At 34.2% G+C, this 15,939-nt stretch overlaps 1 protein-coding gene across 1 annotated transcript in view; it reads left to right on the top strand.

Moving 5' to 3' along the window:
- Positions 1–10,587, top strand: part of Cfap300 (cilia and flagella associated protein 300) — a 38,110-nt gene extending 27,523 nt beyond the window's left edge. The window contains exons 6-7 of the mRNA XM_046466796.2: positions 2,026–2,092; positions 2,933–10,587. Of these exons, the coding sequence (XP_046322752.1) occupies positions 2,026–2,092; positions 2,933–3,061 (196 nt within the window). The 3' untranslated portion in view covers positions 3,062–10,587. The remainder of the gene's footprint in view (positions 1–2,025; positions 2,093–2,932) is intronic.
- Positions 10,588–15,939: the final 5,352 nt, after the last annotated feature.

Below are 15,939 nucleotides of genomic sequence, written 5' to 3'. Positions count from 1 at the left end.
AAATGCCATCTTCATCTTGTAGTATAGCTTAGGCATTAGAAAAATAAAATTACCTTGACCCAATTCATAGAAATATCTGGAAATCAGTTTAATCATATGACTCCTGGGTTTAACTATGAAAGAGATGAAAACCACCTAGGAATCAGGAACCCTAAAATGGCTGGGGCTGGTCATCTATAGGCCTATGCAGATTCACACATACACACACCCCTTCCACACAGTCTACATTCTTCCTGCTCGTCCCCTCTCTGTTCCCATTATTTTTACATATGTAGTAGACAGTTAGCAATATTTTCACCTGGTAAAGTAGGCAAAGGGGGGGATCTTCCTTTAAATTTTACCTACTCATATTACATATGAATAATACCTTTGATTCATATGTATTTAGAGGGTATATAGGTATGGGATAAACAGCAGATGTATAGAAGAGAGGGAATGGATCTCCCAGTCATCTGGATTTTGTTCCCAGAAATGTCGCTTATAGTGGATTTTCTTAAACATTTCATTTAACTTTTCTACTTCTGCTGTCTGTAAAATTGGCAAAATAATGCCTAAGTTATGTGACCTTTAAATAATATTTTGCAAACTTTAAGGCATTTTAAATATGTATGAATACTGTATGTAGACAACATAAAATGTATGTCTGTTGTTTATTTCCTCAATCCCTAGTTTGTTTACTCTCTTCATATTGCCACAGGTAATCTTCAGGGAGAGTAACTGAGAGCTACCAAGAGAAAATTATTTTTATATGATATAATTTAGCAATAGATTTAACAAAGTTTTTATAATATAGTTTTCATATATATTATTTTATACATATTATATTCATATATTTCATGAAGATAAAAATTTCATATAAAGTTTTCATATATATTATTTTATATTCATTATCTTCATGTATATCATTTAATTTTTTTATCCTAAAAGAAACCATAATATGTCCAGCTTACATCTGAGAAAATTGAGTTTCAGAGAGGTTAATCTTGTCCAAAGTAAAAAATAACAGCTCAGTGGTACCACTGGCATTTGTATTAGGTTGTTTAATTCTTTCTCATATTTTTATCTATCCCTTACAGGTATCTATACTTCAATCCGACTTTTCCAAATCCCTTTTTATCCAATAATTGTTTATGTGACCTGGTATACTCATTTCACCATCTGAATCTCAGACTGACCGCGCACCTAATTGTAAAATTTGGTTTTCTATTATTTCAATTTAATTGACCTTGTCCATTCTTGGATAAAGCCTTGGATGCCAACCTTTTCGAACCACTTTAGTTGGATGTTTTATATTTTCGTGTTCTATTTGAAAACAAAATAATACCTAAATAACAAAAGGGATCATTAAAGTGCAATATAAAAATCCTTACTTTATACATAATACATATAATTTTAATGGCTTTAAGATGTCTTTATTAACTCTATTGTCAAATAGTCAAAGCCAAGTTTTCTTTTTGGTCTATATACCTGCATAATCAGAACACCTTATCTATTTCCTAAGTGTCAAGTTTCTGTGTAAACTCATAGTTGCAGTCTGGAATCCAAGACAATTGATTCTGTTAGGTCCTTTCAATTGGAGATAATGCCATATAATCTGATTTTAAAAATCACTCTTTTAACATGAAATCAAGATGCATCTAGTATATATCCAAATATGTATTTGCATGAAGTTTTTGTTCTTTCTTCATTTACCTAGAAGAGATTTAAATTAGTGGTTTGACTTCAATCACCGGATGTCTCAAATTCAAAGTTCAAGGCTATTTCTTGATCTGAGTATGCTTCCCAAAACTTTATACTGCCTACTTGGCATCCAGAGCCCTGCAAGTCCATTCACAATTTCCTGTACTCCTACCAGCCATTATATCCCACCTACCCCAGGATTTGGCCTTTTACTTTGGCCCACATCCTTATGATGCTCTTTGTCACTGTAGGCTATCTATGTGGGTTTTTTTTTTTAATCTTAATTAAATTTTATTTTTAAGTAAGCTTGTTATATATTTTAAATGTATCTTTCTTCTTTTCTAGTGTTCGAAAGCATCCTCAAACCAAGAAAATACAAATTACTTCTTCTATCTTTAAAGTCACAGCCTATGTAAGTATTGAGCAAAAATTTACAACCAAATAATTTAGTTACTTCTTGTTAATAGACTTGCTACAAATGGTGTGTTAGTTAGGACATTTATGACTAGGTGAAAAAAGGGTGATATTTAGTGTTTTGTCAAAAGTTGATATAAGGTATGATTTTGTTTGGAGAATACTTTAGTATTCTTAATACTTTAGTCATATTTGACATATTTCTATGCTTCCTATTGTCTGTATCTAATTTTCTCTACTAATTATAGAGCTAAATCTGTGACTTCATGGAGAAGAATACAGATAAATAAGAGTACCGCAAATAAATGAGTACCATAAATGTCTTTATATTACAGAATCTGATACTTGAATTTTAGTATCATACAAAAGATATTACACATAAAGCAGTTTCTAAGTATCTTCATTCAAAAATCACTTAGCTAATATTTATTAAATATTTACTGTATTTACTGTATATTGTATGCTGGGCTAGGGCACAATATAAAAGACATATGTGGCACATAGAGATCATGTTTGAAAAATATATATATAGATAGGAGAAAACTGCTAAATTTTGTACATTAGCATATTAAAAGCACTTTTAAAAAAATGATGGAATTCCCCTTTGAACTATAGATTCCTTAACAACAAGAATTAGTCATGTATGTTTAATACAGACATACATCTAGCATAATAGATTATGTGGTCAACATTTTAAAATATGAGTTAACTGCCAATTTATTGCCAAGGATGTATGTATGTTTCATGTTGCTTTAACAAAAAATATATAATATTCAAATATGTTGATTATCATTTAAATGTAATTGTATACTAAATAATTTAGGTTTATCTTTTTTAGGATTCTACTGGTGTGTGCTACCCTTCAACAAAGAACCATGAACAGACATTTTCTTATTTTATTGTGGATCCTATCAAGCGTCATGTTAATGTTTTATACCATTGTTATGGTGTAGGGGAAATGTCTTAAATAGGTTTTCAGATTGCCTTTCTACTATTTTTAACTTAATATTTTTCTATTTCAATACTAATTTATAGATATTTACTTTGCATAATAATTCAAGTAAAATGTTGAATTTGCTTAGAACAGAAGAAAGCAAACACCAAGATGCCTTTCTCTGAATTTGTCTGGCACACTCACACAGGAATCCCTAATATAATCTATGCAAAACAGTTGTGGAACTTTTATAGAAAGTTACAAGGAACTAAATATCTAGTTCATATTTGTTGCATTTAGATTCAAGTGAGAAGATTTTCCATGCATTTTATTTTAGAAACTAATTCTGGATTGGAATTGTAGCAGGAAACTAAACATCTCTACCACCAATTATTTATATGAAGCGTTCTCCTTTCCAACTTGCATTTAATTTGGTTACATTTTTTCATTGCATTTATGTATCTAGAATTAGGAAAAGCATAGTAATATTTTTATTTCATTTGTTCTACTTTAAAATCCTCAATTCAAAGAATAATGTTCTGAAAATTATTGTAAGCTCTTTTTATCACACAATAAATTAAAACTGCAGCGACCCATAGCTAATAAAAAAAGCTACATGTAAACATAGAAAATTGCCCTGATGGTATTATTAAGCTGGCAAAAGAAATGAGAAGCAAATTTTCTTGGTACTCTCTCTGATTACATTCATCAGGTGAATGTAAAACTTAGATTTCTATTTTTAAACATATGATTAACATATGTTCCATTGATGATGGGAAGCTTTCAAGAAATGTTGAAGCCAGATGCAGTAGCACATGCCTGTAATCCCCGCAGCTGAGGAGGCTGAGGCAGAAGGATTTCTAAGCCAGCCTCAGCAAAAGAGAGGCACTAAGCATCTCAGTGAGAGCCTGTCTCTAAATAAAATACAAAATAGGTCTGGGAGGGGCTGGGGCTGTAGCTCAGTGGTAGATCACTTGCCTTGATATTCATGAGGCCTTGGATTCAATCCTCAGCACCATATAAAATAAAGGTATTGTGTCTAAAATAGGGCTGGGCATATGGCTAAGTGGCTGAGTGCCCCTGAGTTCAATCCCCAGTATCAAAAAGAAAAAAGAAAGAAATGTTGAGACTTTGAAGAGGAGCAAGTTTAGAATATGTGTTTCTGTGTTTTAGGAACAAGGATGATAATCTTGGATTTGAATCTAGAAGGAAGCATGGCAACTTGGGTATAGAGTTAAGGATAGAAAGTTTGTTCTTTCTTAATACCTAGAAGAATGAGAAAAATGACTTGGCACATTTAATGTTTATTGAATGATATTTTGATATAGATTGTATATGCCTAATCTGATATGGCACTGAAACTATTTCAGATTTCAGAGTTTTTTGTGTTTTGGAATATTTGCTAGTTGCACATTTAATCCAAAAATCCAAAATCCTAAATGTTCCAAAATGTAAAACTTTTTTGAGTGCTGACTTTGCACAGAATTTCAAATTTCATAGCATTTCAGATTTCAGATTTGTACACTAGGGATATTTAACCTCTAATATCCACAGATTTTTTCCCCTGAATTTCTTTTTTTAAATAAGTTTCTTAAATTTTTTAATCAATATATAGTAATTGTACATAATTGTACTGTTCAGGGAACAGTATGACATTTCAATGCATGTTTACACTTCCTAATGTTAAATTATATAAAAACAAAACCAAGAACTAAATTTGTCTTTGCTACCAATCTTGCTGCAAAATACATAATCTCCTAGGACCTGAGAACCCTCTCAATCAATTGAACAATTAGTAATTCTTTTTTAATACCAAGTCTATGCAAGACATTGTGCGATTTACTTTAGGGATCCATGCATGTGCATTCCTTATAAATCAAGTAGGGAAGGTAATGACTAAGAGTGTTACTATAGACAGTTATTGTTACATGAATACAGAGAGGGCAGAAATCAATGGGAGTGGAACTTTAGGGCTCAGTCTGGCTTCTGTGAAAGGACTGGTAGGTTTTCTACAACTGAAAAAGAGAAGTTCAGGGTAGCGTGAGATGAGGCAGGATGTGCTAAGCCTGACTATGGGATGAAATTCCAGAGGTAAAAGATGGGAAACTGAGAAATTGTCAAATTGTCCTCTCAGCTCCAAAGCAGGAAGTAGAATGCATCTTTGAGGAAACATTGCTCCATTGTTTGGGGGAAATCAGTTTAATGAACCTTCTATGATTATGCAAATTATCTAAATGGAGAGGAATAATAGGAGGGTGATAAAAAAGTTTGGGATAGGCTATCAGATTGCCTGAATTCTTACTTAATTCTGCTATTACTGTGTGACCTTGAGCTGATTACTTAAGCTTTCTGTGCTTTATTTGCCTTTACTATAAAATGGAGAAAATAGTAAAGCTCCCTCTGAGTTAATTTTGAAAATTACATAAATTAGTGCATATATATTGGGCTTATAGTGGTGCTAAGCAGTTTAAGTTTTCATGAATTTTGGCTGTATTCATTCTCTACTGAGGAAATATGAAAAAATAAGAAACCAAACTGTATAATAATGTAAAAAGTTGTCATTCTTGGGGTCAAAATGCTTTTCTACAGATTGCAATCACCTTGACTAGATAGAGGGGAAATTTGGTTTATCCTCCATGTTTGGATCCCAGAAAATATGAAGACCCTGAGTGTGGACACCAGAATGGGGGGGACATTGTTTTCATTTGTTTGTTGTTTTATTTTCTTACCTGAGAAATGTTTTACTAATTTGTTTAATATTTATTTCTCATGAAAACAGGGCTTTTGTCTGTTTTCTTATCCCTTGTATCCCCAAGGCCTAGCATAGTAACTGGCACTTGAAAGATACTCAGTAAATATCCATTTTCCAGCTGACAAGAGTTCATTGGAGGAAGAGAAGCTGGCCCTTGAAGTATGACTGTTGCTAGATGGGGAGTGAGGAAAGGGGAAAGACTGGCAATGGAAATCAGGGAACATCAGTATGGAACCCTCTTTGCAGGTGGCTGGCCAGTGAACTCTAGCAACCCTTATATCTAGATTCTCAACTTAAGTTTTCTGTACAGTAGCCCCCTAGTTATTCTAAACTTGTTAAATTTTGTGAACTATTATAGCCTAGATTTAGCTGTACAGCGTGGGATTAGATGTGCAGCCTGGGACTATGCCTGGGTCAACATTGTCCCTAGAGAACAGCAGCAGCAGCCTGTAGAAGCTGGCTTTGTAAAAGCAAGCTCTCAACAACTGAGGGTAAAAGTTTTTCTGGAATGAGACAACTGACTATGTGACAATTGACATCACAAGTGTCATGTAAGTGGTTTTCTGGGACTTGAGAACATTCTTCAGAAATTCCAAATATTACTTAATGAGAAATGTCTCCCAGAACTCTAATTTGGATAGTAAAAAGATTTAGGCTGAAGGCTAGAAAATCTGGACACATAGGTCCCATAAGCAAAAACAAAAACACACATTGTGGTTTGGGGACATAAGCACATGTCAGTAGGTGATTAAACTGAGTAATCCTCTTCAGGAGTTCTGGATACCGCCAGGAAAAGAGACGAACCTGTTTACTGAAGCACAAAACTAAGAAATTTAAATCCTTTTAAATATATAATATTTACCAGTAATCAGAGCTTTTTGAGCAGGGGTAGTAATCATGTGATATTCTGGAAAAATTAGACTGGCAGTGATGACTTGGGGTTAAGAAAGTCCAGTGACCAAATAGAAGATTATAGTAGTAGTTAAAACACCAAATAACTTATCTGAGTTAATGACAATGGAATGTTCTCTGGGTATCATGAATTATGAGACAATGAAATGCTCATTAGAAAAAGAAAAAAAACGGGCTGGAGGTGTGGCTCAAGCGGTAGCGTGCTCTCCTGACATGCGCAAGGCGCTGGGTTGGATCCTCAGCACCACATACAAATAAAATAAAGATGTTGTGTCCACCGAAAACTAAAAAATAAATAAATATTTTAAAAAAGAAAAAAACAACGCAAGAAAGGGTTCATTAGAAAAAAAATACAACTCAACAAAGGTTTCACCAGCAGGGTGGATTATGAAATGAAAGGTATCTGAAGTACTAAGGATGGGGAAGTGGGAACTATAGTAGGAAATTGTGGTGAGATAGGGGAAATCCCTCCTCCTGAGTCTTCCCCAACTGTTCTGATTCACAGACCTGTCATTCTTGTTTCAAATTATTCTCAACAAGTTTTGTGCCTTAGAACTTTGAAAATAGGTCTGAAAGTTCTAAAACCTGAATGGTACCTTGTTAAACCAGCCTCAGAGGAGCATACCTGTAATCCCAGCTGCTCAGGAGGCTGAGGCAAGAGGATCGCAAGTTTGAGGCCAGCCTGAACAACTTAGCAAGACCCTCAGTAATTTAGTGAGAGTCCATCTCAGAAAATAAAAAAGATTGAGGATTTTTCTCAGTGGTAAAAATGCCCCTGAGTTCAATCCTCAGTGCCATAGTATGAAAAGAGAGAGAGACAAACAGAAACACAGAGAAAGAAATACCAAATTATGTCCAAAAAACTTGAAGTCTTGTTGGAGAGATATGCTACTCATAGTCGGGCCTGTAATCCCAGCAACTCTGAGGGCTGAGGCAGGAGAAATGCAATATAAACTCCAGCCTGGGCAAGATGTGGTGGCCTATATTCCGGAAGCCGGCAGAAGGATCCCAAGTTTAAGACCAGCCTCATCAACTTAGCAACACCCTGTCTCAAAAATTTAAAAGGCATATGGATATAACTTAGTGGTAAAGCACCCTGGGGTTCAATCCCCAGTACCAAAATAAATAAAAGAGAGCTGAGAATGTAGCTCAGCAGTAGAGTGCCATTGGATTCAATTTCCAGTACTTGGGGAGAAAAAAGACACAAATGTTAATATTACTAGTAGTACAAGATAGCTGATAAGTATCAGAGATGATAATTGCTAAAGAGTTGAGCAGAAAAAATCATATCTATACAGGGTAGTCAGGAAATTCTTCCAAGAGAATCTGGGGGTCTTATAAGAGAAATTGGTAAAGGAACAAAAGAATGGAATATCACTTGAAGAAAAACAAAAACCAAGAAAGATTAAAATGTTTCACATGCATGAGTACATTACAAAGAAATCTACTTAAGTTTTGTAGGGGTTACTACATCTTTCTCCTTTACATTAACTGTATGGTTAAAATATTTAGCAAGAAATCAGTCTATTTTTATACTAGCAGCATTATTTAACATTAATTACATGAACAAACTAGTATCCCTCACCAAAAAGTGTTTTATAGTTCCAGAAGCAGAATGAAAATATTATTTTTATTTCCTTTATTTCAGTCACTGATGTTATTGCATGACATATTTTATGTAATCCTCTCATCAAACCCTTTTGAGATTAACTAAATCAGTAGAATCTTGGGTTTATAAGTGACAGAAAACTCGATACAAATTATTTTTAAGCAAAAAATAGATTTATAAGCTCATGTTACTGAGAAGTTCAATAGTATTTTGACCTGACTTTTCTCCTGATTTAATACAGGACATATTTTTTTCTCTCAGTGCATTTTCTCTCTGTTGACTTTTTCTTTTTTTTTTTAATATTTATTTTAGTTTTAGGTGGACACAATAGCTTCATTTTATTTTTATGTGGTGCTGAGCATCAAACCTAGTGCCTCACACATGCTAGGCGAGCGTTCTACCACTGAACCACAACCACAGTACCCCCCGCCTTTTTTTTTTTTTTTTGGTAGTAGAGATTTAAACCAGGGCCATTGTACTACTGAGCTATATCCCCAGCCCTTTTTATTTTTTATTTTGAGACAGGTTCTTGCTAAGTTGCTTAGGGCCTTGTAAGTTGCTGAGAATAGCCTTGAATTTGGAATCCTCCTGCCTCAGCCTCCCAAATCTCTGGGATTACAGGCATACACTGCCTATTGACTCCATTCTTAAGCCACATACATCTTCTCATGTAATGCAAAATTGTCAGAATACCCAGCATATATCCTATGGAGTTCAAAAACAGTAACAAACTAGAAAATAATATCTCTCTCTCTCCCAAGAGTCTATTTTTATATTAGCAGCATTATTACTAGCATACTAGCAGGAGAAGTTCCATTGGCTCTCATGGGGTGCTGTGCCTATTCCTTAACCAATCCTTGTAGCCTGAAATGCTAGCATTGGATTGACCAAACCTGAGATACATACCACTCAGACATATACTACTCAGAGATGGAGTGTAATGAGAGCCCTAAATTCAAAATGAGGAGCAGTTACAGAAAAACAGCTTTCTGACATTAAAAACAAAAATAAACTAGCTCCCCTCGTTAGTCAGAGGATGTACTTATAGTTACAGAAGCAGAAAATAAGCTAGTTGTCAAAGATTACTATCATATCTCCACTTTACATGAATAAGCTAAAAAGAGGTTAAATAATTTGCTGTATGTCACAGGGCAATAAGTGCTGAGTTAGGATTTGAACCCCCAACTGGTCTCAATCCCACAAATAAAAAATGGTTTTCAATCCTGGTTTGCTTGAGAATGAGCGAGGCTTTTTACAAACACAGATGACTAATGTCCACCTACCTTGATCCCTGGTGATTGATCATCTCTGCAGTGGATCCAGCCATTGCTTTTTTTCTCTTAATATGTAAAAAAACCCCAGCCTTACCTCAGATTTTCTTAAGGAAAGCTTCTACTCTTAAAATATTTCTCTCCTTTCTAGAAGTAACCAATATCTTGAAATCTGTGTTCATCCTTCTCCTACATATATTTTTGCTTTTTATATGTTTCCTTTAACAATATATTATGCTATTTAATGAATTTTTAAAAGTTCCATAAATGCAAACACTATCCAAAGGGTTTTGGTTTTTTGTTGTTGTTGTTGTTGTTGTTTGTGGTACTAGAGATTAAACCTAGGGCCTTATGCATGCTAGGCCTGTGCTGTACCACTAAGGTATTCTCCCATCCCTTTTTATTTTTTTATTTTGAGACATGGTCTCCTAAGTTGCGGAGGCTGGCCTCAAACTTGTTTTCCTTCTGTCTTAGCCTCTGGAGTAAGTGGGATTACAGGCATGAGCCAATATACCCTGCTCAACCTTTTTTTCCTTAATATTTTTGCTGGCCTCAAACTTGTTTTCCTTCTGTCTTAGCCTCTGGAGTAAGTGGGATTACAGGCATGAGCCAATATGCCCTGCTCAACCTTTTTTTCCTTAATATTTTTTTCAAATTTATCTATGTTGATTCTTGTAGCTTTTATTCATCCATCTTAATTTAATGGCTTTACCTTATTTATCCACCCCCTTATCATTAGATATTTTGATTATATGAACAATGCTGAAATTAATATAATTGTACTTGTCTTCTACAGAGTGTTCTCTAGGCTTATATTTTGTAAAATTCTTGAGTTGTATGATATATTTAGCCTCACTTGATCTTCACAAATTGCTCTCTGAAGTAATTGCAGCAACTTATGCTTCTACCACAGATATAAGAATTCCTATTGCACCATTGTCTAGCCAACATTTAGTATATGTCAAATCTGTAATTTTTTAAATTTAATAAATATAAAATGGTTTTATTATTTTAATTGCTCTGACTTTTTGTAATGAGGTGTAGAGAGTTATTTTGTTTATTTCTTTGAACATGTGTATTGATTCTGGTGAGCAACTTGAGAGCCACTGCTCTATCTCTGCTTCTTGAATTTAAGAGACAGAAAGAAAATAGAAAAAGAAAGAAAAAAAAGAAGACACAATAAAAGGGAAATATGCTGGGGCTGGGGATGTGGCTCAAGCGGTAGCGCGCTCGCCTGGCATGCGTGCGGCCTGGGTTCGATCCTCAGCACCACATACAAAGATGTTGTGTCTGCCGAAAACTAAAAAATAAATATAAAAAAAAAAATTCTAAAAAAAAAAAAGGGAAATATGCTGTCTCTCAGTAAAAACTATTATCACTGAAAGCTGCATTTAGTGTTACATTTATCAAGATCTCAACTGGTAAACTCTATACCAGCTGGTATTCCTGATCTCCTCCAATGTTGTCTTTAATCTCCTGACTTGGGTCATACATTAAATATTATTGGGATAGGCATGCTAAGCAAGGGTTAAACTTATAAATAAGGTTGAAACTTACCTTTCTGTTTATATTTTTTTCTCTCTATCATAAAGAAGAAGAAAAAAATAACCTCACTGGGCTTTAACAAACACTTAAGAGTCTGCTAATTTTCTTTTGTTTATTTGGTTCCTAACAGAAATAGTAAAGTAGAAATTACCTATGACCACATAAATTAACTTTTATTCAACCAAATTTTATCAACAGCTATCCTTTATATATTGAAAATAAAATGCATGTTTAAAAATACCTAATAAATATTTTTTAAAGTTAAAATATACCACTGAGGGTCTAGGGGATCAAGAGAGCCATATCAGAGTCAAGGATGATTCTTAATGAAAGGTGTCTTTAAGAAAGGAATTGAGGTTCATTTAAAAAGTAATAACATTCATGGATTGGTTTATAGAAGGAAAGATTCTAGGTAGAATGTTCCATGCAGGTGCAGAGGTAGGAAATATGTTTGGGTTTACAAACTTTCTTGAATAGTAACAGATCTGCTTAAACACAGTGGTTAACAAAATACTTAATAACTACTTTCAAGAAATTTATAATTTAGTGACCAAAAAACATGGTAAAATACATAATGTAATTATAAATTGTGATTTTGTAGGAAATAATAGTGGTAAAGCTGAGAAAACTCTTCTAAGGAGGTAATAATTAAGGCTTAAGCATACAAATATTCCCAGAAAAATTTCAGCATATGCAAAAAGTGTGGTACCAATCAGAATCCTAAGAGACACAAACCCAAATGCTATAATCCCAAATGTTGAAATATGGAAAGATCAAAATCCCTAAAATTTTAAATCCCTAAATTATGATCATGAAAGATTAAAATCCTGAATATTGAAATCCTAAAAGTCAAAATCCCAAAAACTGAAATTCCTATTGAGAAAAAACAGGCTACTTATCTAGGCATGATAGTACCTGCCTGAAATTACAACTGCTAAAAAGACTGAGGCAGGAGAGACACAAGACCAACCTAGAAGAACTCAAAAAACTTAACACTAAAAAAACAAATAACCCAATCACTAAATGAGCAAAGGAACTGAACAGACACTTCACAGAGGAAGCAATACAAATCTCAACAAATATACGAAAAAATGTTCAACATCTCTAGCAATTAGAGAAATACAAATTAAAACTACACTGAGATTCCACCTCTAGTCAGGATGGCATTTAGCAAGAATACAAGTAATAATAAATGTTGGCAAGGATTTAGGGAAAAGGTACACTCCTCCTACACTGGTGGTGGAACTGCAAATTGGTACAACCACTCTGGAAAGCAGTATGGAGATTCCTCAGAAAACTTAAATGGAGCCACCATTTGATCCAGTTATCCCAATCCTCAGTTTATACCCAAAGGACTTAAAATCAGCATAGTACAGTGATGCAGCCATAGCAATGTTTATAGCAACTCAATTCACAATAGCTAAGCTATGGAACCAATCTAGGTGTCCTTCAACAAATGAATGAATAAAAAAAAAAGTGGTATATAATCACAATGGGATTTTACTCAGCCATAAAGAAGAATGAAATTATGGCATTTTCTGGTCCGTGGATAGAACTGGAGAATATCATGCTAAGTGAAACAAGCCAGCCCCCAAACCCAAAGGCTGAATAATTCTCTGTGATATGTGGATACTAACCATAATAGAGAGTAGGGAGAAAAAGAATAGAAGTCCATTGGTTTAGACAAATGGGAATGAAGGAAAAGGGTATAGGGTAATAGGAAAGACAGTAGAATTAATCAAACATAACTTTCCTCTCGTATATGACTATATGACCAGGGTAACTCCACATAATGCGCAACCACAAGAATGGGATCCTAATTAGAATTAGCTGTACTCTATGTATGTATGGTATGCCAAAATATACTCTACTTTCATGTATATTGAAAAAGAACAACAACAACAACAAACCATATTAAAAACTAAAAAGACCAACTTGGACAATTTATTAAGACCCATCTCAAAATAAAATTTAAAAGGGTTGGGGGTGTAGTTCAGTGATATGGTGCCCCAGGGGTCAATTCCCAGTACCACTGCCCTCCAAAAAAAAAAAAACTAAGAGGGATAAAAGCCAGTTGTTAGAAAAGGGATTAAAATATGTTTTCTAGTTATATGCAGCATAGTTAGATTATATTGGGTGGAATCACGTGTGTCAAAATTTCAAAACTTCTTTAATAAATGAAGACTTATTCTTTTTGTATACCTGCAATTCTTAAAAAAAAACATTTTTAAAAATTTGTTCTAATTAGTTACAGATGACAGTAGAAAGCATTTTGACACATCGTACACAAATGGAGCACAACTTCTCATTCCTCTGACTGTACATAGTGCTGAGTCACACCAGTAGTGTAATCATACATGTATATTGGGTAATAATGTCTGTCTTCTTCTATTGAAAATAACATTTTTTAAAATTGCAGTTCTTTGACAGCTGCAAATATGGTGATGACCCATAGCAGTTTTCAATCAATCTTGTCAAAAGTTTTAAGTTAGGGGTTGAGGTTGTAACTCAGTGGTAGAGCGCTTGCCTAGCATGTGTGAAGCACAGGGTTTGATCCTCAGCATCATGTAAAAAAATAAATAAAATAAATGTATTGTATCCATTTAAAACCAAAAAATTTAAAACAAACAAAAAAAAGATTTAGGTTATCCATCAGGGTATTCTAGACAACTGCAGTTATAAAGATGGGTGTACACAATTACCAACCATAGAGATATGCATTTATACTTTTTTGTTTTTACTATTTCTTTTTTTAGTTGAGGATCGAACCCAAGGCCTCACACATGCTAGGCAAGCACTCTACCCCTGAGCCACAACCCTAGCCTACTTTTTGACCTATTTCTTTATGGAAATGATTTATCTGGTCATAACTCTTACATTTGTGCTACTATGGTTAGTAAATCTAAGCATTTATTCTTGCAAAAATGTGTATGCTTATTTTATTATAGCCTGTTTTACTGTGTAAAATTATGTAAGTATTTATGAAGTAAAATTATGTAATAAATACTTATGAAGTATTCCATCGTGTTTTATGTTTCTCAAATAATTTCCTTTAAAATTTTAAGTAAATGTCTTTTAACAAATTAAAAAAAAATTTTCCAGAATATGTTTTCAGGATTTTGATTGTTTGGGATTTAGAATTTATGAGTTTTAGATTTTAGGGATTTCACCATTCAGGATTATGGCATTCAGGATTGTCTTTCAGGATTATGACCCAAACCCCAAAGTGCAGCATAATTGAAGCAGAAAAAATAGAAAGATCACATACCTCTTGTAGGCCAATGAAAGGAGTTTGAAATTTAATATAAATGCAATGGGAAACCTCCATATAGTTCTAAGTAAGGGAGAACTGGACATTTTCAAATGATCACTGTGGCTATTATGTGATAAGTGTATTCAAGAGGACGTGGAAGTGGGGAAACTGTATGGGCAGGAGGTTTCAGTGAAGATGGAGTGTCATGGGATGAATGAACTATGTCCCTCTCCCCTAATTTTTATGTTGAAATTTTAACCTCTAGTACTTTAGAAGGTGACTATATTTGGAGATGGGCTTTAAAGAGGTAATTAAGGTGAAATGATGTCATATGGATAGATCCCATTTGACTGATATTCTTTTTAAAGCAAGGGATTAAGACAGGAGACACACACGGGGAAGGTCACACAAAGAAACTGGAAGAAGACAGTGGTGTACAAGCCTTGATCTTGAACTTTCAAACCTCCAGGACTATGAGAACAATTTCTGGTGTTCAAGCCACCCAGTCTGTTATGATAGACTTAGCAAACTAATACATGAAGGGAAGAATATATATTCCAGATGTATTTTTGGACATGAAATCTACATTATTTGCTGATGGATAGAATTAGGGAAGTCAAGGAGGTTTATTGGCTTCCTAGTTTTAGAAATTTTAGAACAGATCTACTTAAAATACTTAACAAGAAACAATCTTATGAAATAGAAAGGTGACAGTTAATTGAGAGCTTCGAAATCCAGATAGAAGGTTGGGAATTAAGTAAAACAGGATAGTAATTGTAGAAGTTTTGAGAACAACATAAATGTCATTGTTGTTAACTTCACTATAGTTGATGTTAGTGTATAATATACCATGGGGTTCCACTATAGTTTTCAGTGAATGAGCAAGGGTGAAAATGGCACTCAAGGGAAGTTGGTATAGAATCAAAAAAGATTGATAGGAGCAGGAAAGGCTGGATGGAACCTGGGAGACCAGCCAGAAATGGAAGTGTGAGCTGAGAAGAGTCTGATGTCCCTGAGAAAGCCAAGACTGGAAATATCTAAGTAAAACACATACTTACATATATAAATACATTAAATAGCTGGGGGCCAAAAGGGAAAATGTGATCGCACCACCTATCATTTTCTATCCAGGCAGCAATCCTACCTAAATTTATAGACTTCTTAAAAATCTATGTGGGGTCAGGATTCATTCCTTGCCCAAGTGCTTTGTACATAAGATATGATTGTATATTAGTGAAACCGTCTTATACTTTGCCTTCATGCCCCGCCTTTGATTTGCTTTGTTCTTTGATACAGGGTCTTGGCTAAAAATGCTAGCTCTATTCTAGAAATCATGATTCTCCTGTTTCAGCCTCCTGAATTGCTAGAATTATAGGTGTCTACCATGGCTCCCAGGGAAGGTCTTTTAAACTAGCACTGCCCAATAGAAATTTCAGTGATGAGAAGACTGTTTGTTCTATAGTGGATCATCTAATATCATAGCTACTAATCACATGTGTGGCTTTGAGCCCTTGACACATAGCTAGTGTACCTAAGAACCTGAATTTTTAATTTAAATGTGGCTAGTGC

This window comes from Marmota monax, unplaced genomic scaffold (genome assembly GCF_021218885.2).
Source record: "Marmota monax isolate L192 unplaced genomic scaffold, Marmota_monax_Labrador192_F-V1.1 WCK01_AAM20220418_F8-fsc00045, whole genome shotgun sequence".
In the NCBI taxonomy this organism is placed as follows: domain Eukaryota; kingdom Metazoa; phylum Chordata; class Mammalia; order Rodentia; family Sciuridae; genus Marmota; species Marmota monax.
Note: the sequence above shows the minus strand (reverse complement) of the source record. Positions and strands in the feature narration are given on the sequence as shown.